This window comes from Petromyzon marinus, chromosome 10 (assembly GCF_048934315.1).
Source record: "Petromyzon marinus isolate PM22_M1 ecotype Great Lakes invasive population chromosome 10, UKy_Petmar_22M1.pri1.0, whole genome shotgun sequence".
In the NCBI taxonomy this organism is placed as follows: Eukaryota; Metazoa; Chordata; class Hyperoartia; order Petromyzontiformes; family Petromyzontidae; genus Petromyzon; species Petromyzon marinus.
In genome coordinates this window covers 2,167,509-2,195,486 of record NC_133676.1, presented here as the reverse complement: position 1 = coordinate 2,195,486, position 27,978 = coordinate 2,167,509, and the positions used below count along the sequence as shown (strand labels likewise).

The 27,978-nt window shown below is 47.0% G+C and overlaps 2 protein-coding genes across 3 annotated transcripts; one reads left to right on the top strand and one right to left on the bottom strand.

The window, feature by feature from the left end:
• Positions 1-48: 48 nt before the first annotated feature.
• Positions 49-9,658, top strand: CWC25 (CWC25 spliceosome associated protein). The gene is made up of 10 exons (XM_032951840.2): positions 49-447; positions 883-1,055; positions 1,432-1,668; positions 3,217-3,286; positions 3,695-3,813; positions 3,921-3,996; positions 4,999-5,144; positions 6,555-6,644; positions 7,724-7,885; positions 8,770-9,658. The coding sequence occupies exons 1-10, from the start codon at positions 430-432 to the stop codon at positions 8,882-8,884; spliced, it is 1,206 nt and encodes a 401-aa protein (XP_032807731.1). The 5' UTR covers positions 49-429; the 3' UTR covers positions 8,885-9,658.
• On the bottom strand, positions 9,503-27,978 carry ARMC3 (armadillo repeat containing 3). 2 transcript variants are annotated; one of them, XM_032951837.2, is made up of 18 exons: positions 27,872-27,978; positions 26,400-26,465; positions 25,245-25,362; positions 24,487-24,612; positions 23,678-23,746; positions 22,747-22,922; positions 21,555-21,743; positions 20,463-20,646; positions 18,791-18,949; positions 17,819-17,927; positions 16,914-17,181; positions 16,257-16,393; positions 14,849-15,017; positions 14,077-14,177; positions 12,609-12,704; positions 11,748-11,954; positions 11,166-11,328; positions 9,503-10,662 (listed from the first exon to the last, which is right to left on the bottom strand). In XM_032951837.2, exons 2-18 carry the CDS (start codon positions 26,445-26,447, stop codon positions 10,417-10,419), a joined length of 2,565 nt encoding a protein of 854 aa, XP_032807728.1. In that variant the 5' UTR covers positions 26,448-26,465; positions 27,872-27,978; the 3' UTR covers positions 9,503-10,416. The 2 variants fall into 2 exon arrangements, with proteins under 2 accessions (XP_032807728.1, XP_032807730.1); XM_032951839.2 differs by having other exon boundaries at positions 14,077-14,168.

Here is a 27,978-nt window from a genome sequence, read left to right as displayed (position 1 = left end):
CGCGGTGAAACACTCCCGGTGCAACTGTTTAGGGGTTTAACACAGAGGTCAGGGACTGCGGTGAAAAGTTGGTTTCCGGTGTAGCGAGGCGCCATCAGAGACGGTCGCAGCTCGCCGCGTCTCCCTCTCCACGTCTCCCTCTCCACGTCTCACTCTCCACGTCTCACTCTCAACGTCTCACTCTCCACGTCTCACTCTCCACGTCTCACTCTCCACGTCTCCCTCTCCACGTCTCCCTCTCCCCGTCTCCCTCTCCACGTCTCCCTCTCCCCGTCTCCCTCTCCCCGTCTCCCTCTCCCCGTCTCCCTCTCCACGTCTCCCTCTCCCCGTCTCCCTCTCCCCGTCTCCCTCTCCCCGTCTCCCTCTCCCTGTGCTCCCCCTGCGCTCCCTTCTCGTCGTCGTCTGCGTCTCGCCTCCTCTCCCGCCGCGATGGGAGGCGGCGATCTGGTGAGACGGGCGGCGATTTACTCCGGGCCCGATTCGGGCCTGGCCGCTAGCGACCAGGCCCGGAAGCCACTCCGTAAATGTGGAGATTCTTTTACTTAAATAGCGTCTGCTTATTTATTTTGTTACTTAAATTCTCCACAACGATGCTCATGATTACTTTAAGTTACGTACTCTAGTGTGTCCGGCAGAGTCGCTTTCCATAATTTAAATTGCCTACGTAGTGGATATCTATGGAAAAAGAGCTTCAGAGCTCATCGGATTCCTACAGTCTAACTAAAGATTCTGATGATTACGTGATTTAGTGCGCGTACACAATCAAGAGATCAACACATCAACCCCCTGCAACCCTATCCTTACAGAATTATGGTTACAGCCAATCTGCCTTGAGTAATCCACAAGCTAACCAATGCAGTGTATTGTGTCTGCTGCTTTCAGAATCTGAAGAAGAGCTGGCATCCACAGACACTGCGGAATATCGAGCGTGTGTGGAAGGCTGAGCAGAAGCATGAGGCCGAGCAGAAGAAGATCGATGAGCTCCAGAAGGAGCTGGCGGAGGAGCGATCCCGGGAGGACATCCAACGTCACGCCGAGCAGGGCGGCGTCATAACGTGCGGGTTGCCCACACGCCAACCATACCGCGTCCCCTCCCACAGACGTGACTTGGCCACTGTTAAAACTCAACATGACTACTGTAGTTCTTAGGACCTGTAGCCAGGTATTCGGTGATGATAATTTGCGTAATTTAATGCTGTTTATTCTCTGTACCCACCGCTCGACTGGACATCTGTGAAAAAGAGCTTCATAGCTCATCGGATTGCTCCAGTCTACAGGTTCTGAAAACGTTCTGATATAAACATTAGTGAGAGCGCAGAGGATTTTCCCGTATTATAGGAAGCGTTGCTTGTATGTGCTCTCCCGTTCTTTTGACGTATACCAATGCCTCTTTATTTGAATGTGCTAACGCGGTCATGTGTGACCCAACAGGAAGAAGGACACGCGTCTGGACTGGATGTACCAGGGTCCTGGAAGCCTCGTGAATCGCGAGGAGTACCTGCTGGGAAAGCCCATTGACAAATACGCGAGTGACAAGCTCATGGAGGAACCTCCTGGCCCAACCAGCACGGGGCTCCCGACTGGATCCATCTTCGCGGCCACCACCACGCCCCTTTCTGCCAATGACATGGCTGCCAAAATCCGGGAGGACCCACTCTTTCTCATCAGGTAAATTGTAAATCCTGGCCAGTATGATGTCCAACAAGTGGGAATATTAATGCATGTAATAATGCTAATTATTTGTTTTACTCAGGAAAGCCGCACAGAGTCTGAGACTCTTTATTCAGGATTGTCCTGCTACATTGGGATGTTTGGCCAGTGAATGGGAGGAAACCCATGCATAACAAGGGGATATCTAACCCAACTATTTGTTGTTGTGGCACATGTTACAAGTGTTACCACTGTGTCACACTGCTGCCCTGTACCCTGAGGCTGCACCCATCTTAGGCCTATATAAGACCTTGTTTCAGTAGCTTTCTCTCTGACACCTGAATACGATTGCTTGTGTTGCGATCGAAACGTTGTGATCTATTAATTTTCTATCTACGTAACTTACTGAAAGAACCAAAGAGTATGGATTCCTGCAGTCACGCAAGCTTCAAATCAAGACTGCCCTGTAATTTCGTAGGATGGGTAAACCATGTAAAGGTATGGGCAGTGGCCGATTGGACAGGTATACGACGGTAGGCCATACCGTCACTTCTAAGAATACAAACCACATATACCGGCATTTTATACATTGGTTCTTATTTCTATATTACGATGTTTCCCATACGAGTAATGACAGGGTGAGAGTGTATGTGATTGGCTTTATAACTCTTGACTAAAAGCTTTCGTGACTGCTGGAATTTATATTCTTTGGGTCTTTCGGTAAAGCCACGTAGACAAAAAAAATGGCTGTATAACATTGTGGAAGCTACCTGGCCTGTCATGCCATACAACGCTCTAGGTCTTCTCAGCCACAGTTATGCCCTTCTCTATACTTGCGAAACCTGGACCCCTCATAAGGAACATCTGCACTGGTTTGAAACATTCAGTTTGGCTTGCTTACAAACAGTCCTTCCTGGCTTTAACCAGGCTGGATTGTATGAAGAACTCGCAGAGCCTATAAAGTTCTCAACACAGTCCCATCAGTGAGTTCTTCCGGCAAGCAAAGCTGCATTGGCTGGCTCATATAGCCCGCATGTCCAGCCACCGCATACCTAAGCAGCTTTTTAGCTGGATAGAGGGGGCTAAATGGGCAAGGCACGGTCTAGAGAAGAGGTGGGCTGATGTCGTATAGGAAGATCTGGAGCTGATTGGACTTCAATATCACCTTTATGGAGGAGGCTCGTCAAGAATGCTACTGGGAATTTGGACGCAGTCCCTCTCGAGCAACAATGGAGGGCACATGAGCAACGCTCACAACGAGCGAAGTAGAGGGCACAGGTGGTGCATCTGCCAGTCATCTCAGTCAACCCAAAACATCTGCGTCTCTCCCGTCACCTCCTGCCAGCAAACCTAAGCCTTGGACACTTCACGTGGCTTCAAGTGCACCTTGCCCGGCACAACTGCTGTGGTGATGTCACTGCCACTTAGTGGCGAATTGCAGCTGTTGTGTCAGTGGACTTTGGCTTCAGGATGAATAGGTTTCATAGCGACACTTATACGTTTACATTTTTGCAGTGAGCGTGGGTCAACTGGCACATCATTAACTAATCTCTGCCATTTCCACAGAAAAAAAGAAGAACAGAAGAAGAGGGAGGTCCTTCAGAACCCTGTGAAAATGAAGAAAATTAAAGAAATGGTAAGACCTGTAAAGCTTAGATACAACATTCCGATTGAAGTGCGTCAAGCGTCTTCAGGACAAAATTCAGTGAGTTTGGTGATGACTTCCTAGATCTTGCCCTGATGATGTTTGACGCAGCCTCAAACCAAATGTCATATATTTTGATTGATAAATTTAGTAATGAGACCCGTTCTTCAACGTACCGGTGAGCTAATACAATAACCATTGGTGTGTAAATGCTTGTACACTGGACAACTGCATTGTTTGGCTATATTGGGTGGTGGAGGGTCTTACAATGCATGACCAGATAATTACGTAGCCCAACCCAAAATGTATTTTGAATCATTGCCTACGAAAATCTCCATGTTCAATATTTTATTGGTAAAGTTATTTTAAAGTATTTCTGGTCGTGGTGTTGTTTTGCAGCTGAAAAAGAACATCTTGAAAGAAAAGAAAAAAGAGAAGAAGAACAAGAAGAAGAAGAAGAACAAGCACAGGCGGCGGCACGAGTCGAGCAGTGAGAGCGACAGGGAGGCACGATCGAGGTGAGGCAGCGCTCGTGCAGCAACTCCGGCACCTACAGCGTCACCCAGCAAGTGTCACGTCGACCGCCATGCGTTCTGCTATTAAATAACGCTTTGTGCTCCTTTAGGAATCATAAGAAACCATCGCAAGAAGAATCCCACGGTGAAAAGTCTCAGTATAAGAGGGGCGATTACGGCCTTCAGGTGAGCATCTTATTTATAACTAAACATGTATTAGTCTTCTCGTGTAGGCTGCCTTGTTAAAACTGATAAACTACACAATTTCCTCTTCACCAAGCTTGCCAAATATATCCAAAATTCCGCTGCCTCATAGCTCAGCCACATGGCCCAGTCACACCCATATATGAGACCACGTTGCCCTCATGGATGGCTCTCGGACAAATGTCAGATGAATATCTAATGTGTCCTGCAAAAAATGGCCATTGCCTAAAACGCCACAGCGGTATCGACGAATGTGAGATTAACTGCTTGTGTACCGCTGCCAAATGCAGCAGCATCAAATAATTTGTTCAGATAACATCTAGATTACACTCAACATCTTCATGGTCCTGCATAGACTGGTCCCTAACTCTTCTGCCCCTCCACGCACTCTGCTCCCTCTGTCTTCTCTCATCACAATGCTCCCCCCCCTCCACACACAATCCGTTATAGTAGCCAGCGCTTTATAAAAGCTCACAGTCAACCTTTGCTCAGTGTAAGATCACTCAATTTTACTCTGCTGCGTCCATAGTTTGGAACATTCTTTTCCCCAGACATCCATGCTGTTGACTCCCTGCCGCTGTTCAAGTACAAGCTTAAGACTTTCCTCTGCCTTTGACTTCTTTGTGTATATAAAATGTATATGCCCACCGATATTTTTTTCTCTACGTTGTGGTTGCATGTAGAGCATATTTAAATCCTAACTGTATACAGTACAACCTTGGATTGCAAGCATAATTCGTTCCGAAACGTGTTTGTAATCCAAAGCACTCGTATATAAAAGCACTCGGATATCAGTTGTGATCATGTGACGCTCGGCAGACACAGCGTATACGTACTACTCGTATTGCAAGACCCTCACTCGTTTATCAAATTAATATTTATTTAAAATTGTTGCTCGTCTTGCAAAACACTCGCAGACCAAGTTACCGGCAATCCAAGGTTTTACTGTAATTGTATGAACTGCACTTGACTCCACCATTGCAGATAAAAGAACATCACCGTGAGCGGCACAGAGATACATTTGTGTCGTCTCGGGAAGCCAGAAGTTCCGTCTCCCCTGATGGCCAGTTTCACCACGGGCGGCACAAAGAGACGGCTCCAGAGTCCCACATGGCAGCCAACCCACAGAGGTGAGCTCGCTAATCAGCATCTTGACAGGCAGTCCCTTTCAGATGGTGTATAAATGTAAGTATTGTAGATGGCTTATTGGCACGCACGTTGTGCACATGTCGGCAAACCCAGAATGTTACATTGCGTTATTTACCTTGGAAGGAGTAAAGGATGCATCGTTCTACACCTTTTGTAAATCCACTGTGTGGGACGTTGGAGCATTATGAAGTATATGAAGTATATGGCTATACAGTACATTATAATGCTGGTCAGTGCAGTTTGGTAAAGAGCATTTTACTCTACTCATTGGTTTTTTCGGTAAAGTCACGTATGTAGGAATACCATAAAATTATATTAAAACAAATCAATCACGACGTTTCGACCGCAACACAAGCGATCCTCATCAGGTGTAAAAAACAAATCAATGAGGTAAATACAACAAGATGAGAGACGATAATTCAACAAACCTAAGAAAAAATATGTGACGCACAACCAGTCAGGTCAACAACACAGTTAGACACTTACCTGATGGACCACGAATTTCAGACGAGTGTTAAATTTCGTGTTCAACCTCTGGATTGAACATACCAGCGTAGACAGAGTGAACAAATACGAGGTACAAGTCAGAAATACATATACAGAGACACCAAGAGGCAAGGACGGACAGAGAAGCAAGGAAAAAGAGTCGGATGAACAGAAGCCTTAAATAAGAAGTGAAGGTGGGGGGAGGGGCCAGAGAGAAAGGGCACAGCCTCAGAAGCGGGGGGATGAGCAGGAGGAAGCACGGGCTGCAACGCAGCAGAGGCGGGGGGGAGGGGCAGGAGCAAGTAAGGGGCACACCACGTTTAGGACAGAATTGCAAAGGTAACTTCCCCGTAGAAGTGTGTTAATAAAGAATTAAAGCTTTCGTATTTACCTCCGTGATTTGTTTTTTACACCTGATGAGGATCGCTTGTGTTGCGGTCGAAACGTCGTGATTGATTTGTTTTGATATAATTTTATGGTATTCCTACATACGTGACTTTACCGAAAAAACCAATGAGTAATTTATGCAGTCACGAAAGCTTTAATTCTTTATTAGCATTTTACTCATTGAAAATATTCCGTGAATGAAAATAATTTCAATAACCGTGGCTGAGTGGTTTGCACTGAAGAGGTTGTGAGTTAAAATCCTGGTTGGAGATTGACTCCGGCCATCATTCCTCCCTCCGAGGGTAATTAAATTCGTACCTGTTAGGGGAGAAGTCAGCAGTGATCCTATGGATAGACTTCCCCACACCATGGAAATGTATACATCCACCACTGGCTCGGGGCTATGAACAGGATATGAACACCGCTTCAATGCCCATTTGAGCATCACTTTGATTTTAGTACATTAAATGCAGCCCATGGCATTTGAACCTGTGCATTGTGCATGTTTATCTTGACAGAAATGCTGCGGCCGAGTCTGTGAGCAAGAGATGCAGAACCTCAACTCCTCCAGCCCCTTATCAGCGTCGCCCACCTGCACACACCTCTAGGTCCTTAAACGTCCTGTTTGTTCATTTTCCATGGTCTATCATCGCACCATAAAAATACCAGTGGAGTATAACAAAAAAAACATCCGTAAACTCCAAATACGTTGTATGAATTGCTGTGTGAAGCATACTTTGGGTTTCTTTACCTCCAGTCCCATATCCTGTTGTGGATGTCATTGGCTTGAGTAAAACAGCTTCATTTACGTTGGGTTTGGACAATTACCGAACTTTAAATCAGATCGACATCAAAATAACACTTTAGCAACCAACCCACAAGTGAACCTGTGGGCTTTTGGGCTTTGGAGCTTTCCTTATAATTGCATTTAACTATTATTAGAAACATGTTTTTTGGGTTTGGCCACTCATTGATCTCGACAAATTTCTGTCACAAGGACCCACCACCACCCAACAATTTTGTATGTATTCTTAGCTCTTTCGGTAAAGTCACGTTGAAGGGAAACAATAAAATAATAAAAAATATATAAAACAATAAAAATTCTCACAACGTTTCGACCATAACACAAACGGTCATCATCAGGTGTGAAAACCAAATGTTTCTTGCCGTTGGTTTTCACACCTGATGATGACCGTTTGTGTTATGGTCGAAACGTCGTGAGAATTTTTATTGTTTTATATATATTTTATTGTTTCCCTTCAACGTGACTTTACCGAAAGAGCTAAGAATATGAATTACTGCAGTCACGAAAGCTTTAAATCAAATTTTTTTTATGTGTTTAAGATTTTATACACCAATTTTTACTGTTTCTAGTTATTCTGACAAGTTTCGCAACCAACTTTTGCAATTATATACGACAATTTGCTTGAAACTGCACCAAGTATCTTCAGGACAAGGTCCAGGAAGTCAATAAAATCCAGGATTTCAAAATGACTGGAACAATAATAATTGGCGTGTCATTAAATACTTGTACACGTGACAGTTGAATTTGTTTGACTGTGAGGTGATGTGGGGTCTTAATGACAAGTTTGGCCAGATCATTATACAGCCCATTTCAAAAATAAAGTACAAAGCTTAACATTCGCTGTGAAGACTTACGTGTTTAGTTTGTGTCACTACCTTGCAGCAAATTGTCAGCGGAAGAGCTGGAGAAACGGCGCGAGGAGATGATGCAGAATGCCAAGTGGCGAGATGAGCAGAGGGTGGAGAACGTGAACCGGTACCGGCAGGAGGATGAACGTGAGCGCCAGCGTGAGCGCAGCGACAAGCGCGATGGCCGCTTCCTGCAGTAAGTTCACGCAGTCCCTCAGTCCCCCTAGCATAGCCACTAGCACACAGGAGCAACCTTCATCGAAATCTTCCGTTTCGCTGGCTGACAGTAGAGCTTGCCGACGTGGCTGAGCGGTAGTGCGTTTTTTGCATGTTGCAGAAGCTCGCGGTTCCAATATGAGATGCCGCCGTTTTTTTTTTACTGAAGAGTTGCTGAGCATAGACTTGTAGAAAGAAGTTTGAATTTTTCTTTAATTAAGCAAGCCTGTTATCAGAGCTTGGAAAAAGAGACGATGGGAGGGAATTTGAAAGCAGAGCAGTGCAAGAGAAGCATAGCGAGAAGTGTTGTGACCTGCAATATGGTGGTTGAGTGTGTTGTTGTGACCTGCAATATGGTGGTTGAGTGTGTTGTTGTGACCTGCACGTATGGTGGTTGAACAGTGTGGATGAGACAAAACAGTCTGGTAGACCAAATCCTCAACATGGGTGGAGGAATCAATCCTTGAACTTCACTAGATCAATAACCATGGTAGTAGTGATAGAAGAGTGCTAAGGTGGTGGACTGGCCTTGGGTGGTCGAGTTAATGCAGTGAATTAGTGCTGCATCATCAATCGCCCTGACTTTTTAATTCTGTTGTGTGAATTCACTGTAAAATACCACATACAGTTTGCTTCACTTATAGCAGACGTTAAAGATCCCGCAACGTCATTGGAAGAGGAGGCCATTATGTGCTGGCGTCATGATCCAAATTATCCACAAATTACTTTGGAAAAAAACACAGCAATTGTCTTGCCTGCCGGAACTTCAGAACCTTCATAACAAAGAGCTGATCCACAGTGAGGCTTTCCTGGGTAAATAAGCATGGTGATAATAATAAGTGACCCTGTCTGCTTTGTCACCAGTGCCATGAAGCTGGAGAGCGCTGCCTCGTCCTCCGTAGAAGACCGAGTCAAGCGGAAGGTGCACTCCATCCAGCGCACGGCTGCTGCGCTCGACAAAAACTTCATGCGGCGCTGAGCGTCCGGTTGGAGCCAACGTTCCTTTAGTATTCAACGTGGTGCAAGGGGCAGGCTGGACAGACGCGCACCTATTTGATACAGAGGTTTCCTCTGCAGTAATGATAGTGGTACTACAAGAGCCACACAGAAATCCAGATGCCTTACCCAGGCATTGATGATGATGATAATACTTAATTTTGGTGGAAAAATTTAGTGCAGACAAATTTTAGACCTGCCCCTAAACACGTGTGTGCGTGCCATTACGCGTTTGCTATGCACGTGCCAGTTGATAGCCCTGGACTTGCCGTCTCAAGGGATATTTCCAGATGAAATTTTTTATTGTAACAAATTCATTGGTCAAGTTTAAAGTTGCAGTTCTGTAATAATGGATTAAATTATTTTTTTGTCATGAGTAAAATTTTGGGGAACAGATATTTTTAGAAGGGTTTCATGTTTTGGTATATGTAAGAATATTGAGTGCTTAATTTTCTGGAAACCTTTATCAGATAAACAACTGCAACCACTATTGTTACCATGCTTTTTTGTACTTTAGCTTTGTGAAGAAAATACTAGCTAGTCCAACAAAGGTTCTGGAGAATAACATTTTTTTCACAGCAATTTGACATAAAATCAGAAATATTGCAACACCGTAAGTTTTATACATTCATGTTGCCCAGCACAATCACCTCTGGCGGAGCTGTAAATACTCAGAATTTTAGGTTCGTACCGTTTGTTTGGTATTGTACTGCAATGTTGTTTCATAATGTACATTCAAATAAAACATCAACTGTCAGTTTTGTATTGTGTTATGTATACTCGTACATGCGAAGAGAGTTGGTAGAAAATTTGGCAACATGTATAACAAAACCGGTCCACTCGTGTGCACATTTCTTTTGCATTGATACCGAAGAATGGAACTTCGCAGGTTTTGCATAGCCTCATTTTCCACTGTCTCTGTATGAAATTGAACAAAATGAGATTGAGTGGCAATGTCCCTTTAGTTAACACTCCCGGCATGTACAATTAATATTGATCATTTGTTTTGATGAGCGCCCTTCACACGATTATGGACTTGCGTCACATCTCAAACATTTTGAAAGGGAATTCCCAGTGGCAGCTGTCCCTGTGTTGCATAATGTCAACACCATGGCCTGCCAGCGAGCATTAGTCTGCCAGTTTCCATTGTCTTAGACTTTCTAGGCATGTGACAACTCGTGAAATACAAATGATTACATTCATAACAGTGCTGAGAATTGTACATGTAAGCGGCACTTCTGGCTTAAACGAACAGCAGTCAACGATTGGGTCGTAAAAAAAAAGTTTCGTGGGTACCTTACCACCTCCACATGTTCTATATAATTCACAACGCCAATGAAAGATATTCGTGAATCATTCCCCCAAATCCTGACTGCATCAGCTGAATGTGGAGAATTGTTTGGTGCCTAATATCTGCCCTAACATGAGAAGCAAGACCGTCACCCATGGTGTCGCGATGGTAGCTGCAGTGACTGGTGCATTCAGGTTCCTCTTTGGGGCTGGGGAGACGTGACCTCACAAATGCGTGTAATTGGAGGCCTCGGCACTGTCGGCATGGAGCAGCGCCCCTACGTTGTGAATGAGGTCCACAACGTGCAGCTGAGGGGGCAATAGCAGAGGGCCGTTAGACGCAGGATGAGAGAGGCCGTCCGCAGGCACCGCCGGCTGGGGTGGCGCGGGCGGCAGAAGCAGCTCGTTCCAGGCATGGTTATAGGGACCTCTGACCAGGCTGCAGGGCACACCCAGGCGATCGGCCACCACCTGCGTGTAGGCGTACACCCCGTCGGCATACAGATCAAGATCAAGAAGTCAGCGTGGCCAAAGCCGTTGATGCCACAACACCTCACGACAAGCACTTTCTCTCCTCCGCCAGATCCCACAACTACGGCACAGTAGACACGTGACCTCCAAGGTCTGGGCTCAAGCATCCCACCATCATATCTGCTCTTAGGTCTTCCCCGTGGTTACCGAATTGGAGTCCACTCCAATACCTGCTTTGGCAATCAGCTCTACCCAATCCTGTCTAATCACATCTACAACACTCACTAGCATTCATCTCCGACTTCTGTGCTCATAGGCCAACAACGTATTTTAAAGCAGCTTAATTTGTGTCCAAATCTATCCACAGCAATACAGATAGCAATCCCACCTCAACTTCCCTTTGAACTCGCAACCTTCCAATTGCGAGTCCCCTTGTTATAAACCTCATTCACAACACGAGGGTCTTCACGCCGCCACACGGCCACCGAGCCCCTGGGCTGCACCTTGAAGAGCAGCGCTCGGTGCGGCTGCACTCCTCTCTGGATGCGGCCCAGCGGGATGAGGTTGGACTGGAGCTCGTTCTTGAGCTGGCTTACGTGCAGCTCCCAGCTGAAGTCGCTGAGAGAGTCGCGCTCCACCGGGCCTCCCATCCTATCAGACACAAGCCTACGGTACCGTCGCAAGCACACGCCATCACATTAAGCTCAGGAATCAGCTAGGGCTGTGTCACGTGGTGCAACAACAAGTGAAGGTGGGTGGGCGGCATGGGAAGCTGAGCACAGATTAAGGAGGGGTGAGTCACGCGGGTGAAATAGAAGTTATATAGGTTCACAGTTCGAATCTAGCAGGCCGCTCTGCTTCGCAGAGGACCTTACAGATCCCAGGACATCATTAGAGAGTCCAATAAACATTTTTTACCTGTATATTACTCAATTGGGATTACACATAGCAATAATCGTCCCTTATTGACAGACTCATGCCCATTTGCAGGTGCTATCACCTTGTACCGCACAGAGACAGCTGCCACTGGGATGCGGTGTAAGTCACTTATCGTGTGTCAAGCGCTCTATCGTAATTGTGATTACCTGGCGAGAGTGGCGGCCTGCAGGCGCGGGCAGGCCAAGGGTAGTACCGCTCTAATCGCCTCCTCGACAAACACCCGCAGCTCGGGGTCAGGGGGTAGCTGCCATGGCGGCTGCTCAATGGTGGCCCCTTCCATCCGCATGGCGGGCCCAGGGGCCTCCTCCTCCGGCGCCCGTTCTTCCTCCTTCCGTCCCTTGGTCTTAGTCTTACTGTAAGAGTTGAACGATTGGTGGGGTAACGCAACGATATTTCCGTATTGTCGTGCAACCTTTGCATTTTTTTAAAACACATTTTCTGAGCACAGGGCCCTAAAACATCAAAGAGCGAGCAACAAACAGCACTAACCAAAGTTGTAATAGATAGTTAAATTTCGATTTAAAGCTTTCGTGACTGCAGGGATCCATATTCTTGGTTCTTTCGGTAAAGTCACGTAGAAGGAAAATAATAATATAGTTTTATTTGTATTATATTATTTCCCTTATACGTGACTTTACCGAAAGAACCAAGAATATAGATAACAGTTAGTATAAGAGATTGGGTGAAGAGGGGAGAGGAGGGAATTCCAAAGTGGAACGGTGGAAGGGAAGCAGCAGAAAGGAAAAGTAATGTGACCTGCAGTGTGTTGAGTCAGTGGGTGAGTGTGTGGTTTATTGTATGGTGGTTGAACAGTGTGGATGAGACAAAGTCTGGTTGACCGAGTACCCAATATGGTTGAAGAAATCAATGAGCAAAGTTCACGGGAATGGTAACCGTGGTAGAAGTAATCGAAGAGTGATAAGGAAGCAACTGACCACTGGTGACCGAGTGACTGGAGTGAATCCGTGAGTGCTGCTTCAGCAATCAACAATCTTTGTGCAGCTCACCTGGGAGTCTTGGAGCCCTTGGCTTGGAGGGAGGACACACGCCCACTTGCCGCTGGGTCTGGGGGCTTCTCCACAAGGGGATCAACCACGTTCAGCCTGCACCGACAGTGCCACGCTTGTGCTCAAACTCCGTTACAAGTTTATTTTGCTTACCCTGTTCAAAACTCAAAGAGGGTGGGATAAAATCTAATTTACAAGCGTGGCTTTGGCTATCGAAAAGACAAACGCAATAACGTAAAGGCAAAGTATAACAATGAGGCAAATAGAAATCCGAGCAAAATAAATTAAATATAAATTGGAGCAGATACACCCAATTTCAACCTAGAGCAAAATAACAATCATGCTCCAGAATAAATTGAAAACAGCGCAACAAACATCACGAAAAGTTGCATTATTTTCCTGCGAGGAAATTACTTAAAAAAAAACCCCGTTGAAAGTACAATTAAGTTAAAAGAAACATTGAAATGGAATTGGGTGAATATTGCACGAGTGTGCACGCAGACAAAACACTCTCGTGCATTGTAGCAATGGAGCGGGTGAGGCATATTCAGAATGGAGCAAAGCAAGTGCGTTGAGCGCAAACAACGACGCATTCAAATTCACCAAGAGATCGCATTGTTCTTGAGTGATCGGTAGTACCGTGGTTAGCGCATTGCACAATGAGCCTAGCGACCCGAGTTCCATTCCCGCTTGTGACCAAGGTCACTGACATATCTGAATTTTTATTGTTTTATATATAGATTTTTTATTATTTTATTGTTTCCCTTCAACGTGACTTTACCGAAAAAGCTAAGAATATGAATATATCTGAACCGGTTTCTGGGGCCTGCCCTATGTCGTCCTATAATGAGCATGGTGCTGGCCACCCACCCCTTGTGTGCCGTGCTGGCCTTAATAGGTGCTCTCTAACACCATTTTCCCCAACAGTCTGTTAAGCCTAAAGTGGAGGATCTTGGTCTTTGTGAGTGTATGTCTTTGCATGGATGTGTAATCGTGTCGTTTCTTTGCGTGTGTGTGATTGTATTGTCTCTGTATGTGTGTGTAATTGTGCTTGCTATGCATGTGTCAATTGACACCCTGGACACCCTTGTAAACAAGATGTTCTATTCCCTGGTATTATCCACGTGGAATGCTTTAACTGAAATAAAAACACGTGCGCAAATATGTTGCCATGTGAGCCCACTCGCTCACATGTGAAGCCGAATTCTATTGAGCTGGTGGCCCGGTTAAGGCTGAGAGCTTTTGTGTGTGCAATGGCACACAGCCTCACGTGTTGCCGAGTGGAGGCGAGCAAGCGAGCGAGGAGTGCAAGTGAGTGAGTAATGCGAGCGAGTGAGTAATGCGAGCAAGCGTGAGTGAGGAGTGCGTGCGAGTGAGCGTGAGTGAGGAGGAGTGCGTGCAAGTGAGCGCGAGTGAGGTGTGAATGCGAGTGAGCGTGAGTGAGTGAGCAGTGCGAACGATCACGTACTGCTCAGCAGGGGCCGTGTTGACGAGGAGTACTGCGCGGTTTCGGCTCGGCCCTGTCCGCGCCAGCTCCTCCAGAGAGCGCCGGTGCTCGCTCTGCCGCAGCTCGCACAAGCACACCACACAGCCCGCGGGAAGCTACAGGAGCAGCCCTGCAAGCGCTCGCTCCGGCCACTGCCGGCGGACTCTCATTCAGTCCGCTCTTCCACGCTGACCGGACACGTTAGAAGACGTGGGGGTACCCACATCTTAACCCACTGATCGACTTAACTGCGGTGTACCAACAGCTATATTTGCTCCTAACTACCTGACAGCCTTACCGGGAAATATGGAACAAAAACTGAAAATTGCACAAAGAAGTATGGACTAATGCATGTTTGGAATTGCAGTGAGACAGCAAGAGGAACCCATGGATAAGAGAAATATACAGGTTAATGATAGCATCCAAACTGTTAATAAAACCAAGTGGGCTGGGGTTGGGATGCATCACGGCTAGAAGGGAGGGTGGTCAAGACTAATAACCAAGGAACGCAACGCCTCCGAGAGGATGGCCTACTAAGAAATGGAGCGATGATACAGCTCATGCACACGTTATGGATGGATTTGTTGCATCGCAGAATTGCGAGATGTGGCAGTGGCTTGGGAAAGGGTTCATCCAACAATGGATTGCTAATGTCTGATGATGATGATGGTAAACCTTCCACAACACCAGTAACTGTGTGAAAAACACACAAAACAACGGTTGCCAGGTTTAACTGCTCAGTACGGGTTCTCACCGGGCCAGCATCATAGAAGCCATCGGCGATGGTGTTGTGTGCTGACAGCCGCCCCGTGCGGCTGTACTTGAGCGGGAGGTTGCTGTCCAGCACGCGCGCCAGAGCCGTCTCGCTGAAGCGACTCCTGCGCGTCTCCGACTCGTTCAGCCTCTGCAGCATCTCCAAGCCTCTGAGGAAGCCGCAGGCGCCCAGCCCAAGAGGTATACGGGAGGTGAACGCCTCGGTACTTGGCACGTACTTGACATCTACCCGTGCCCGTTTACGTCTCATGCAACAACCAACCAGGATCTATTTTGCTGTTTCAGTCGCGTGACTCCACTACGAGTGGCTTGTAGGAAAGATTTGTCCTGGCCAACATTTGTGTCTGTAAATGTATTTTAATATCTTGATTTAAAGCTTTCGTGACTGCAGTAATTCATATTCTTAGTTCTTTCGGTAAAGTCACGTTGAAGGGAAACAATAAAATAATAAAATATATTAAAAATAATAATAAATAGTATATATTTTATTATTTTATTGTTTCCCTTCAACGTGACTTTACCGAAAGAACTAAGAATATAATATATTTTAATATCGTTTATGGCCGTGCACTGTTTTCAATTTCTTCTTTTGGCTGCGATTAATTTGCTTTATAGTTGTGTTTTTCTTAAATGTTCTGTTTTTGTCATTTTGGTGACCCAGGTTACTCTTGAAATTAAGACGCAATGCTGGTCTCTGGAGTTCTCACCTGGCTAAACAAATAACCTTGAAACTTGAAACGAGCAATATACCTATTCTGGGCATTGTTTAAAGTATGTATTACTCTTTGGTTCTTTTGGTAAAGTCAAAGGCAGCTCTCCTGCCGACTTCAGCATTTTCTTGCTGTGGTTGTCCCACCTGATGAAGTTTGCTTGTGTTGCGATCGAAACGTCGTGATTTCTTTTATTTTATTTCATTTCTATCAACGTGATTTTACCGAAAGAACCAAAGAGTATGGATTCCTGCAGTCACGAAAGCTTCAAATCAAGTATGTATTAACTTATTAAAATACAATACAAAGGCAAACTGTAAGTTATAGGTTCATATACATGACATCATTATGCGTTTGTTATGCGTGCATGGATGGACACCCTGAACACCCTTGCAAATGGGATTTCCATCGCAAGGGATAGATCAATAAATAAATAAACCTCACAATCCACGCAGGAGCAGAGGCAGAGAGCGGCTGAGGCCGACGCACAAGATCTGAGAGCAGTGATTGTGCACAGCCTTAGGCCAGAGGCAGCAAGGGGTGACCCTACAGTAATTAATATAATCATTAATTGTGTTTTCTCCAGTAAATATCAACAAAACATCACCGCCCTGCCCCACCCGCACCCCTTCGATCCGCTAATGCCCTGAGCTGCTGTGATGGGGCCGAGGCACACACCCCAGGCGGCAGATCTCCATGGCTGTGGGCTCGTCCGCAGCGCAGAGGAAAACCACCCAGCATGCCGTGCGGCGTATCTCCACCGTGTCTGAGTCGAGCATCTGAACCAGCGGGGCAAGGCCGCCCACTATACGTAGCTGTGCCACGCACGGCAAATAAAAACACAAACATAGTACTGCTACCATGCTCGTTTGAGCAGGAATTCAATTTCACTTTGGAGCATTCAAGAACTCTGAACCAGAAATTTTACTGGCTTTAAGTGGACCTAACATATTCTTGGTTCTTTCGGTAAAGTCACGTAGAAGGGAAACAATAAAAATATAAAACAATAAAATTCTCACGACGTTTCGATTGCAACACAAGCAATCATCATCAGGTGTGTTGCAGTCGAAACGTTGTAAGAATTTTATTGTTTTATATATTTTTTTATTGTATTGTTTCCCTTCTACGTGACTTTTTTACCGAAAGAACCAAGAATATGAATCCCTGCAGTCACGAAAGCTTTAAATCAAAATTTGGACCTAACATGTCACCTATTGACAAGCCACCGAGCAAAATGCCACCTAAGTGACATGCCACCTCTCGGCATGCCACCTCGTGTGTACATTCTCCACGTTTCTAAACATGCGGGGCAGAGACAGCAGCATCCCAACCAACCTGTGCCCGAGCCTCGGCACTGCACATCAAGCCAGCAAGCGCCAGCGCAGCCTTGCCCTGCAATTGCGGATTTGGGGAAGACAAAAGCGCAGCTATGGCTTCGACAGCCCCGCTTGCCAGCAATCCAGGCACCAGGTGCTCTAGCCCGGCAAGGTTTGCCAACACCACAGCCGCATGGGCGGCAGGACTCGTCTTGGCACCCGCCTGTACAGCCAAGCGCCCAGCAGCCAGCAGCCCCAGCAGAGCCTCTACTCCTTCTGCCGCTGTGCTGCACGGAAGCCACAAACATAGCAATATTACTACATTCAAAGCAGCTTTTGTTTGTCTGAATCAACCTTCGTTTCAGCAAGTTTATTACATTTTATATCGATGTATGTTTGTGCACAGTTTTAAATTGCTTCTGTAATATGGTTGATTTTGCTCCGATTTATATTCGCTTCATTGCTGTGCTTTGTTTTTATGTAATTGCTTTTTTCCGTTTTGATGATCTAGGTCACTTTTGCAAGTGAGACCATATTCTGGTCTCGCCAGTTCTCACCCAGGTTAAACTAAACAATTTTTATTTTAGCAGGCAAGGTCCACTGAGCTACACAGCTCTTTTTCAGAAGCGACTGGCCACAAATGATAGCTCAAGGAATTGGCTTATCATATGGAAATGTATAGTAGCCAAATGCTCTAAACACATTCTTCTAAATGTGGAGGGAAAAACTGGAGGTCTCGGAGAAAAATCCACACGACTACGGGGAGAACACGCAAACTCCAAATATACAGGCGTCAGGGTCAGGATCGAACCCACGACCTCCTGCATACCAGATGAGGGAGTTTAACATCTCGCCACCGTGGCGCCCAGTTAAACAAAATAAACCACATAGACATGTGTATGCGTTCCTGTGCCCCGGCGATACCCGCAGGTGTCGGGGAGGGTGCTCGTGAGGTTTGCGAGCGCCAGCACAGCCGTCTCCCGTACATCCGCACTCTCACTGGACAAGAGCCGCACCAGCTGGGCAGTGCCCCCTTGTAGAGAGCCACCATCACGTGTCACCATCAGCACTTGGAATTACAATCACTTTTGCACTCACACGCACTCCTCACATTAGTCTGCCAGTCAGGGGTGATGGTTAGCACGATGTGTGATATCAAGTGATACATGAGTGATTTGCAGGGATTTTTTTATTTTTAAAATGTGTCCATGATACCAGCATGCAATGGCCTACTCGTGTCAAATGATGTCACGGAATACTCCCGCAGTGTAAACTCGAAACTTCTGCAAAAAGCGGCGATCGCGCTAACACTGGGTCGTGTTACCGCCCCCTCGCACCACGAAAACACCCTGCTCACGTTTACATGGCAGCTGATGAGACTGCATTCTGGACAAAAGAATAACTTGTAGAGTGATGCAGACACTTGCGTTATTTTTTTACACAGTTGCTCAGCAGAGGCCCAAAGGCCCAAAACGTCAGACAGCAATAAACAGCACTATTAAAGTTGTAACAAATGACCGTTAATGCGTGTCTTGCACTAAGAAAGGTAATAATGGGAAAATAGACAATGGGAGGGATTTCCAAAGCGGAGCAGTGCGAGTAATTAACAAGTGGAGTTCACAGGACAGTAACCATGGTGGTAGTTATAGAAGAGTTAATGGGTGAGTTAACAGGTGAGTTAGTTAGTAGGTGAGTGAGTGGTTGAGTGAGTAAGTTATTGAGTGAGTGGGTCAGTGAGTGAGTGGGTGGGTGGGTGAGTGAGTGGTTTAGTGCTTGAGTGAGTGTGTAGTTGTGACCTGCAGTGTGGTGGTTGACTACAGCATGGATGAGACAAAACCGTCTGGTAGCCCGAGCGAGCCCTCAGGACGGGTGGAGGAATGGCCGAGCGAGGCTCACCGTGACTGTGAATGGCGATGGCACCAGCTTGGCGCTGGCTCATGGCAGCCACAGCGTGAGCTGCAGCCGATCGGACCGCATCGCCGCCGGCAGCAGAGCCCAAGAGCGCCACCATCACCGCCTCCACACCCTGCTCGTGCAGAATCCCCCAGCTCTCGTCTGCAACAGCCAGACAACCGCACATTAACATGCAGAACTGCTCGCATACGTATTGCCATCACACACAAAGGGACAAAGACAAACATCCCCATATAGCCTTTCACAGACTGTTGGGGAAAGTGATATTACGGCCGGCACGGCACACGAGGGGGTGACTGGCCATGCCCAGCTGCCTTTGTCTCCCCAGTGCTGATGTTAACACGCTGAACCAGGAACTCATTTAAGGCCGAGTGGACCTAGGGGAGGCCCAGGACCAGTTGAGATATTGCCCACTGATGTAGGTCGTGAACGGGATTCGAACCCGGGCAATTTGCTAACCACTACAGCGCCATGTCCGTCTCACCGATGCCAATGCTTAAGTCCACGCGAGACACACTGCACACACACACGAACAAGGACTATGCTACAACGAGCACAAACTCACAGCCCCACATCACAAATGCAGTTCTATTAAGATAGGCTCATGCTAATAATAAGGTGATAGACACAGCTGCACCAAGCAAGTTCTTCTATGCATGTCTACACGTTTTTTTCTTTTCAGTGACAAATCCTCCTTCAACTCCGAGTAATTCCTACTGTTACGACACAAAGCTCACATCCAGCCAAAGCTGGAGCCCTGCTGCTGGAGTGGAGCACCCAGTTCCCACCTCGCTGCACCGGATAGAGTTCAGAGTGAAGCAGCAGACGGGGTGATAGATGATCCACTACTCGCCCCTTCACTCGAGTCACTCACCAGCAATCAGTCGCCTCCTTATCACTCTACTATCGCTACTACCATGGTTTCTGTTCCCGTTAACTCAACTAATTGATTCCTCCACCCACGTTGAGGACTCGGTCTACCACACAGACTACTTCCTCTCATCCACGATGTGTTCAGCCGCCACACTGCAGGTCACAACACTTTTCTTTCTGCTTCTTCGTGCGCACTGCTGTACTTTGGAATTCCCTCCCATCGTATGTTTCCCCAAGCTGTTACAATAAACTTGCTGAATTCAAGATGCGTGTTAACTCTGTACCTATTACAACTTATATGGTGCTGTTTGTTGCTGGCCGCTTGACATTTTGGGCTTTTGGGGCCGTCCATAAATGACGTCACGCAATTTTAGACGATTTTTGACCCCCCCCCTCGTCACACGGCGTCACAATAAGTCAGACCCCCCCCTCAAATATGACGTCACAAAGCTCTGCCCCCCCCCCTAAAAAATAAACATGCTTCAAATCGCTTTAAACTATTGTCATTGTAGTGCGTATTTAATGTGGCGCTGCACTCTGATGTTGTAGGAGAAAACATTTATTAAAAAGCCTATTTAATTAAGTAGAACGTGTTGTCTATATTTATTTAAAGTTGCGCATTTTGATGTGACGTCACATTTCTCACCCCCCCCCCATCACACATCGTCACAAATGTCTGACCCCCTCCCCCCCCCCAGGTGCGTGACGTCATTTATGGACGGCCCCTTTGGGGTAGCGCTAAGCAACTGTGTGTGTGAAAAAAAACTAAATTGTGTCTCACCGGAACCAGCCATATGGGCAAGGGCACGAGTGGCATGGCTCTGAAGGTCAGGTTGACTGGAGGCAGTCACGAAGCTCAGCATGGTCTCCAAAGTGCCACTGCCCTGCGCCTGCCTCATAGTCTCCACGTCTCCCAGGCACAGCGTGAACACCTGCAGCGCTTGTGCGTGCAGATCCATCCACTCCTGCGGGAGACCACCGTGACTACATGACTCGCATTATCGCCACATACAGCCATCCTCTTCTAGAGCACGGTGCTCTCCATCAAAATATCCCCTCGGATGGCTCAGTGGCAGGGCGGGTGGCTTGCAGTCTGGAGGTGCGAGATGAAATCCTGGTTGGAGGTTGACTTGGCCCATCATCCCTCTCTTCCGAGGTCAATAAAATAGGTACCACTATGTGGGGAAATCAACATTAATTGTTCTATAGACTCGACCCTGTCATATGAATGTGGAATTTCCACCGCTGGCTCAGGGCTATAAACAGGAGATAAACACCTCTTCAAGGCTCATTTGAGCAGGAAATCACTTTGACTCTTTCAGGGTATCTCAGGCCACAATGCCCTCTCGAGGGGCCTCTCTCTCGAGCTCCGTATAGCAGGGACAGCAGCTATGGTGAAAGTCGCGATCTAGAGCTGGTCTTGACAGAGCCACCCTCCTTCATGCTGTGACGTCCCAGAGGAATTTTACCTAAGATTAGCGGCTTCCATTACACAGCATGCCAAACTCTTTAAAGGGCACTCAGTGGCAGCTGTCGCTGTGTGGTACACTGTGACTCAGTTTGTGGCCTGCAAGTAGCCAATAATTTACCGTTAGGAAGTATTTATTGCTACTGTGCATGTGATTGAGTGATTTCTGGATAAATTCTCTCATTTGGCAAACATTGCACCGTGACACCGCCACACAATGGCTGAGTTTTTTTAATGCCGTCAGCAGATCTTTAACGTCCACTGTGAGTGAAGCAGACTCCGCGTAGTGTTTTATGGTTAATACACACAACCGCAATAATAACCAGGGTGGCCTGCCAGATACTAACTGCAAACTACCGCAACAAAAGGCGAAAGCGCTATTCCCGGGCCACGTTGGTCTCTCACCTTCTGGCTCAGGATGCCGACCACGCGGTCAAGCCCTTGGCGCAAAGCGCCGCGCCCCTCCCCGTCGCGTGCCACCGCTACCAGCGTGTCCAGAGCGAGTTTCTGGATGACTGGAAACTCCGAAGCCAGAAGGTCCAGCAGAGGCGGCACGGCATGTGAAGCATGCAATGCCAGGCGCCCCTCCGTGTCCTGCACAGCGCAAACACCACAAGTGTGGTGATGGACATTTCTTTTTAACAAACCGATTCCTAAGTTGCTCACCTTGCCATGACGTTTATAGCTGTGATGTTCATATAATTTTATTTCTGGAGCTGTATGGAAAGGCCAGAAACTTTGGCCCGTGCAGTAACAGAAACTATCCCTGTCTAAAACAATAATCTCCCAAACACTAAACTTGGCCTATCTTTCGAAAGGGTTTATGTCGTGGATATACACCAAATTAAAATGATTTATATGTATATTGTTTTATATGCAGGGTGTGGATATGGATAATAATTAAAATTGTCTCATTGTGTAGTGACACAGCCCAGTGGTAACGCAGCCCAGTGGTAACGCGTTCACCACTTGTAGCAGAGGTTCGCAGTTCGAATCTGGCAAGCCACCCTGGTTAATAATAAAGGCATGTTAACTGTACTACGTGCCGTGTGCTTCTTTCATAGTAGACATTAAAGATCACATGCTGTCATTCGATGAAGAGCAGAGGCCATTGTGTGCCGGCTAGATGGTCAAAACTTTTACAAATTTGAAAAATTATACCACCAATTAATGAAAAAGAGTTTTAAGACTCGGTGATGCTTTCCTGACTAAAGGAGAAAAATAATAAGGCTGTATTTGAGTTACACATTACCATTGTTTGGCATTCAAACACAAAAGACAAAGATACCCCTTCTAGCCAGCCTTAAGAGATTACTGGGGCAATTGCTGTTAGCGTGCAACTATGAAGGCTGGCACCAGAGTAGCCTTTGTCTCCCTCGTGCTGATTCATACACACACCCTGCACGAGGTACTCATTTGAGGCTGAGTCGACCTAAGGAAGGTCCAGGACCATTTCCCATATTTACCACCGATGTTGGTCGTAAGCGAGAATCAAATTGAGGTCGTCGAATTCGTAACACGGTGCGCTGACCACGACACTACCGGCTCTGCACAAATGAACGTATATGTGCACGCACACACACGCTCATTGACTGACCTGCGCGAGCAGGGAGAGACATTCCACGGCGTTCTTCTGTACATCAGGGTCGGGACTGGTGAGCAGGCGGACCAAACAGGCGGTGCCCCCCTGTGCCACCACACCTGCCTTGCCATTAAACTCCTGTGCCAGGCATGCCAGCACAAGGCTGCCGTACTCGTGGCAGACCACCTCCTCTGCAAACGCAAGGAAACATCGTTCTGGTTTCCCTGAGAAAATCACAAGTCAGCCATACCTACCCCATGACTCTAGTGGCCTTAGCCGAAAGGCAAGGACTGAGTATGGGTGACTGCGACGCATGCTAGGAATTTCGTTGCTAGTCAAGATAAGCAGAGCAGAAGTCCAGAAGAGAACGTGGCAGGGAAGTATTGTGGATGTGTGCAGGTTAGGGCGAGGATAGGGTAAGAAACTTGAAAGTTGGGAAGAAAACATGGTTAGTAAGTGTTGCAGATATGATTGGCAGGACGGAGGAGGGCCGATTGCTGAGATAGGCGACCAAAGGGAAGAGAAGACCTAAGGCCAGATGGTGGGAGACTGGCAAGGTAGATCTTTGAGGTCATACATCTACCGTGCAACAGTTGAGGGATTTGGCGGAGGGGAGAAAGCGCTGGCGAGGAGGTGCGGTGGTATGAACAGCTTTGGCCACGATGACCTCCTGACCTTCTGACCTTAACTGAAAAAACTGAAAATGTTTTAACCCACTACATGGCTAATACAAAATATATTATCCGTACACTAACACAATAAGCCTGAGAACCAATCCCATTATAGCCTACAAAATAAATAAGCAGACAAGTATTTTTACACAAGGCTTGCTTGAACCAATGCACGTGAACTGCCAGATGTTTATATGCACAGACCTCTATATTAGACATGAGACCCTGTCTGTTAGATATGAGTGTCGGGGTTGCATTGGATGTGTATCACCTGCCTTCAGGTGACAGCAGCTTTAACACAGGTGAAACGACATCTGCATTCAACAGGATCTTCCTCACAGCAACTGCAGACAGAAACACAGAAACACAGGTTTCCTTCAAAATTCAAAAGATATAAAATCAAATCTGTTTAATGTTTTTTTTGCGTGTACAGGGAAACCCTGGCTAGCTTGACTAACAGAGGGGATTAAATTTCGATTTAAAGCTTTCGTGACTGCAGGGATTCATCTCCTTGGTTCTTTCGGTAAAGTCACGTAACTTTACCGAAAGAACCAAGGAGATGAATCCCTGCAGTCACGAAAGCTTTAAATCGAAATTTCACCGCCTCTACGGGGAGGGATTCCACATAACTTTGAGATCCTTCAACAAACTCCGGGATAAGAAGGCTCAGCTTATCGAGTCTCTCACCTTAACATGCTAATTCATATGTTCATTCCTCCCACACAGCTTAAAAGACGCCGCCCATGCTTGGCAGTGTTCACTCGAGCGCTGTGTTCTAGACAGTCCTGTTTCTTCACCTGAAGAAGGCTACTTGTGTTGTGGCCGAAACGTCGTGAGAATTTATCTTATTATGTTTTATTTTTATTATTTTATTCTCATTCTACGTGACTTTACCGAAAGAACCAAGAAGATAACAGAGGGGAGCCCTGGTCGGCTTACTGATGACTGTTAGACACGTTAATTAACACTGAGAACTCAATCTAAATTCCCCCCCCCGTTCTCCCACCTTCTCCCACTGCCACTCCCCTCCCATGGTTACCAGTTTACCCGTTGTCATTTAACAACCCTAATAATATGACCTCACCATTTGATGCCAGCGTGCCCAAGGTCACAATGGCGTTCCTGCGAACGGTCTTGTCGTCCTGTGTGAGCAGAGAGGCCAAAGGCTCCACAACCCCAAGGTCCATCAGCATCGCTCTGTTTCCCTCGCCTGACAATCAAACAGCCGGGAAAATCCCATCAGGGGCCACAGCACAAACCCAGCGAGAGTACCATCACAAACCCAGCAAAAGCCACAGAACAAACTCAGAAATATCCACGGCACAAACCCAGCACAAACACATTGTTGCACACTCATCGGTGACACAGGATAAAAGTATCAAACAAGCAAACAATAAATAATTCAGCTCCTCATATTTGTCCCTCCACACAGCCACAGTCTTCTGGGAGTGCATAATTTATGCAGCATGGGTATAGAAAAAGCTAAACTCTGGACTGGTTTCAACATTCAGTGTCTATGCAGTCGCACAGGACTATGTGGCTGATGGAATGTGTAAATAATACTTTTATTTTCTATGTGTAGGATCAGATATGATATTCTATTGCTACTTATATTCTCAACAATGATACAAAAGATACGTTTGTGTTGCATACAGCGTTTGGTATGAACGCATCGCCATAATTTCCCCTGAGTGCAATGCCATGAGTGAGATCCGTGAGATGTTTGAGTGTGATAGTGAGTGGGATCATGTGTAAGTGTGACGGTGTGTGAATGTGATGGTGTGTGAGTGTTTAATCGTCTGTGAGTGTAATTGTGTGCGAGAGTGTGTGCTGGGGACATACATTTGCCAGCGAAGCGGTGGAGAGCATCGCAAGCTTTGGCCAAGACGTCAGGCTCAGGCGAACGCAGCATCAGCACCACCGTGGCCACACTGTGGCTCTCTATGGGCAGCGGCTCAAACTGTTACATCAACGGGATTGTCAGCCCCTTGTCAGAACACATCACATAACTCTCACATGTACAATAGTCCCATGTGGCTTAACTCAACATCTCTCGTTTTACTCCAACAATAACTCTGCTCCACGGTCCCACAGGCACAAAAGTTTAATCATCCCTAGAGATCAAACCCGCACAGGCACACTGTGCCTATGCGGGTTTGATCGCACGGGCGGTGACATCATCATCATTTCATTGACATGCCACCCTCTTCCTCAACTCAACATCTCTCGTTTGACTCCAACAATAACTCCACTCTTTGACCTCACAGGCACAACAGTTTAGCCGTCACCAAACCCGCACAGGCACACTCTCGCTCAGAGCTGCTTCAGCATGGAACCATCTCCCAGACCCACCAACTCTTGCTGCCAGTCCCAGCTGATTTAAATCTGTGATTAAAACTCGCTTACCATTCAATGTCTGCAACCGCCACAGGGCGCGTGCATTCGACGTGAACCTGCTGTGTGTACCACTTAGTTCTGTATTTACGTGTTTGACTGGATGAGATATTTCTTGTGTAAACGCAAATGGTGTGAGTTAAAGATTTTAAAAAATGTCAGCCACCCAGCCCCTCGTATGCCACTGTGGCCTCAATAGTAGTCATTAACGGCACTTGCCCCAAGTCTACTAAGGGTGTACGGGGGATCTTTCTCTCTTTTGTGTGATTGTATTGATGCATGTCATTATACATGGTGATTTTGTATGCAAACCTTTGCAAATAAGAAGTTCCATCTCAAGGGATATTCCAGATTGCATATTTTAATAAATGTAAATATATAATCAGACATAAAAAAATACATGTCACCGGGTACATCAGCAGACCGTGCCACAGTCTACATCAACTTGACCAAGCCATTACATCTTTTCCACAGACCAAAGCCGGACATATTTCTCAGTTAGCCAAGGAGTCAAGCAATTAGCCAGCAGCCTTCATCCTCCTGCTCCTCATCTTGATGCCCGATGTCCTCCCGTCCCCTCGCAGAGCCACTGTCTCCACTCACCGCGTCTTTCGGGGGACCTTCCGCCGACTTCTTCACCTTCTTACCCATCCTGCGTCGAAAGAGACACTGCACGGACACGGGCAGACAGGCAGAGAAGGCAGCGGTTTCAAGTTGAGTTTGCTTCACCAGGTGGTGAAAATTCAAGAGAGCAGCATGAGTCTCATTTTCAAGAGGGACCTGGAGTCTTGTATTGTCCAACAATGAAGCAGATAGAAGTCAGAGTGAAAGCAATTAATTGAAACCAGAACAACAAGCAGCCAAACAGAAATCTGAGCAAAAGCAACTAAAAATAAACAACAGAAAAGTCAACCAACTATAAATCAGAGCAAAAACAGCTGCTTTGCAGAACTAATTGAAATCAGTGCACAAGCATAGCTCAACGTTAAATAAAATGAATGGCTTATCATGGTAAATAAATACAATGGTTATGTTGTGTGCTCTGGTTTCTATTGAATACATTTGCCCTCGTTTCTCAGTTAAAGGTAAAGGTTCAGGGCTGAAATTGCCGGTTCACGCCACTGCCGACAGAAGAGCCTCCACTGGCGTGAGATCTCGAGGGTATTTGGTCTACTCGTCCACTTAACCCCACCACGTGCGAATTGCCGATACTGGACGCACTGTGGAGTAGCAAGTGGTTACTGCTGGGTGAACAGGGGCAGTGCACGACGGCTCGAGAAGCCTGCACCACTGAGTCAAACGGCGTCGAACCATTGACCTCTGGTCTCGAGATGTTAACTACCTCGCTTGGTACGCAGGAGGTCATGGGTTCGATCCCGACCCTGACGATGCCTGCTGCTGCTGTATATTTGGAGGTTGCGTGTCTCCCTCTGCCCGTGGCCGCGTGGATCTTTATCCGGGGCCTCCGGTTTTCCCCTCCGCATTGAGGAACGTGCGTTTAGGGTATTTGGCTGCTATACATTCCCGCAGTGATAAGTTACTTCGTTGAGATATCAGTTGAGGCCAGGTCGCTTCTGAAAAAGAGCTCAGTGGGCCTTACCTGGTAAAATAGAAAATAAAACTACAATGTTAGTTTAGTTTGAGAATTGCAGGTTCCGTGATGACCATCAACCCCAATGTGGCAGCTTCTTTGGTTTCTCCCTCAGGTTTTATTGCTCGATATGGTTTTTTTAATGCGTGGCACATCGATAACAGGTTTTTTTCACCAGTTTTTTCCTCATGCCCTTAATGGCCGGGTAATGCCAACAACAAACTTCACGACCCCCAAAGCAGCAGGGACAGCAAAGACGATCACCGACAGGGCCAGTGGAGACGCAGCAGCAGCAGCAGACCGAGACCGCGGGTCCGCATCTGGGGTCGTGCCGGGCCTACGGCTGTAGCCACGAGGAAGAAGCCCCCGACCCGGCCACAAAACCATTGGGACATCGTTCCCATCGTCGCGTGAGGCGTGCGAGGAGGAGGAGGGAGAGGGAGACAGAGGAGGAGGGAGACGGAGGAGAGACGCGCGGCCTTACCCGGCTGCTCGCACTAGCCGCGTCCTTAGTCGCTAGGCGACACCGCGCGCTGTTTCTCGCAGCCGCGGACAAGCGCGGCGCCCCTAGCGGACGGCACAGACACAACA

What these genes read in the sequence shown, in the direction of transcription:
- CWC25 (XM_032951840.2), top strand. An exon ending in ATGGCAGCCAACCCACAGAG is followed by an intron (nt 5,145 to 6,554) that starts GTGAGCTCGCTA and finishes TTATCTTGACAG; the next exon opens with AAATGCTGCGGCCGAGTCTG. An exon ending in CCACCTGCACACACCTCTAG is followed by an intron (nt 6,645 to 7,723) that starts GTCCTTAAACGT and finishes ACTACCTTGCAG; the next exon opens with CAAATTGTCAGCGGAAGAGC.
- ARMC3 (XM_032951837.2), bottom strand. Translation starts at nt 26,447, where the DNA reads ATGGGTAAGAAGGTGAAGAAGTCGGCGGAAGGTCCCCCGAAAGACGCG. An exon ending in AAAGCTGCTGTCACCTGAAG is followed by an intron (nt 22,923 to 23,677) that starts GCAGGTGATACA and finishes TTGCGTTTGCAG; the next exon opens with AGGAGGTGGTCTGCCACGAG. An exon ending in TCGGCATCCTGAGCCAGAAG is followed by an intron (nt 20,647 to 21,554) that starts GTGAGAGACCAA and finishes GGTCTCCCGCAG; the next exon opens with GAGTGGATGGATCTGCACGC.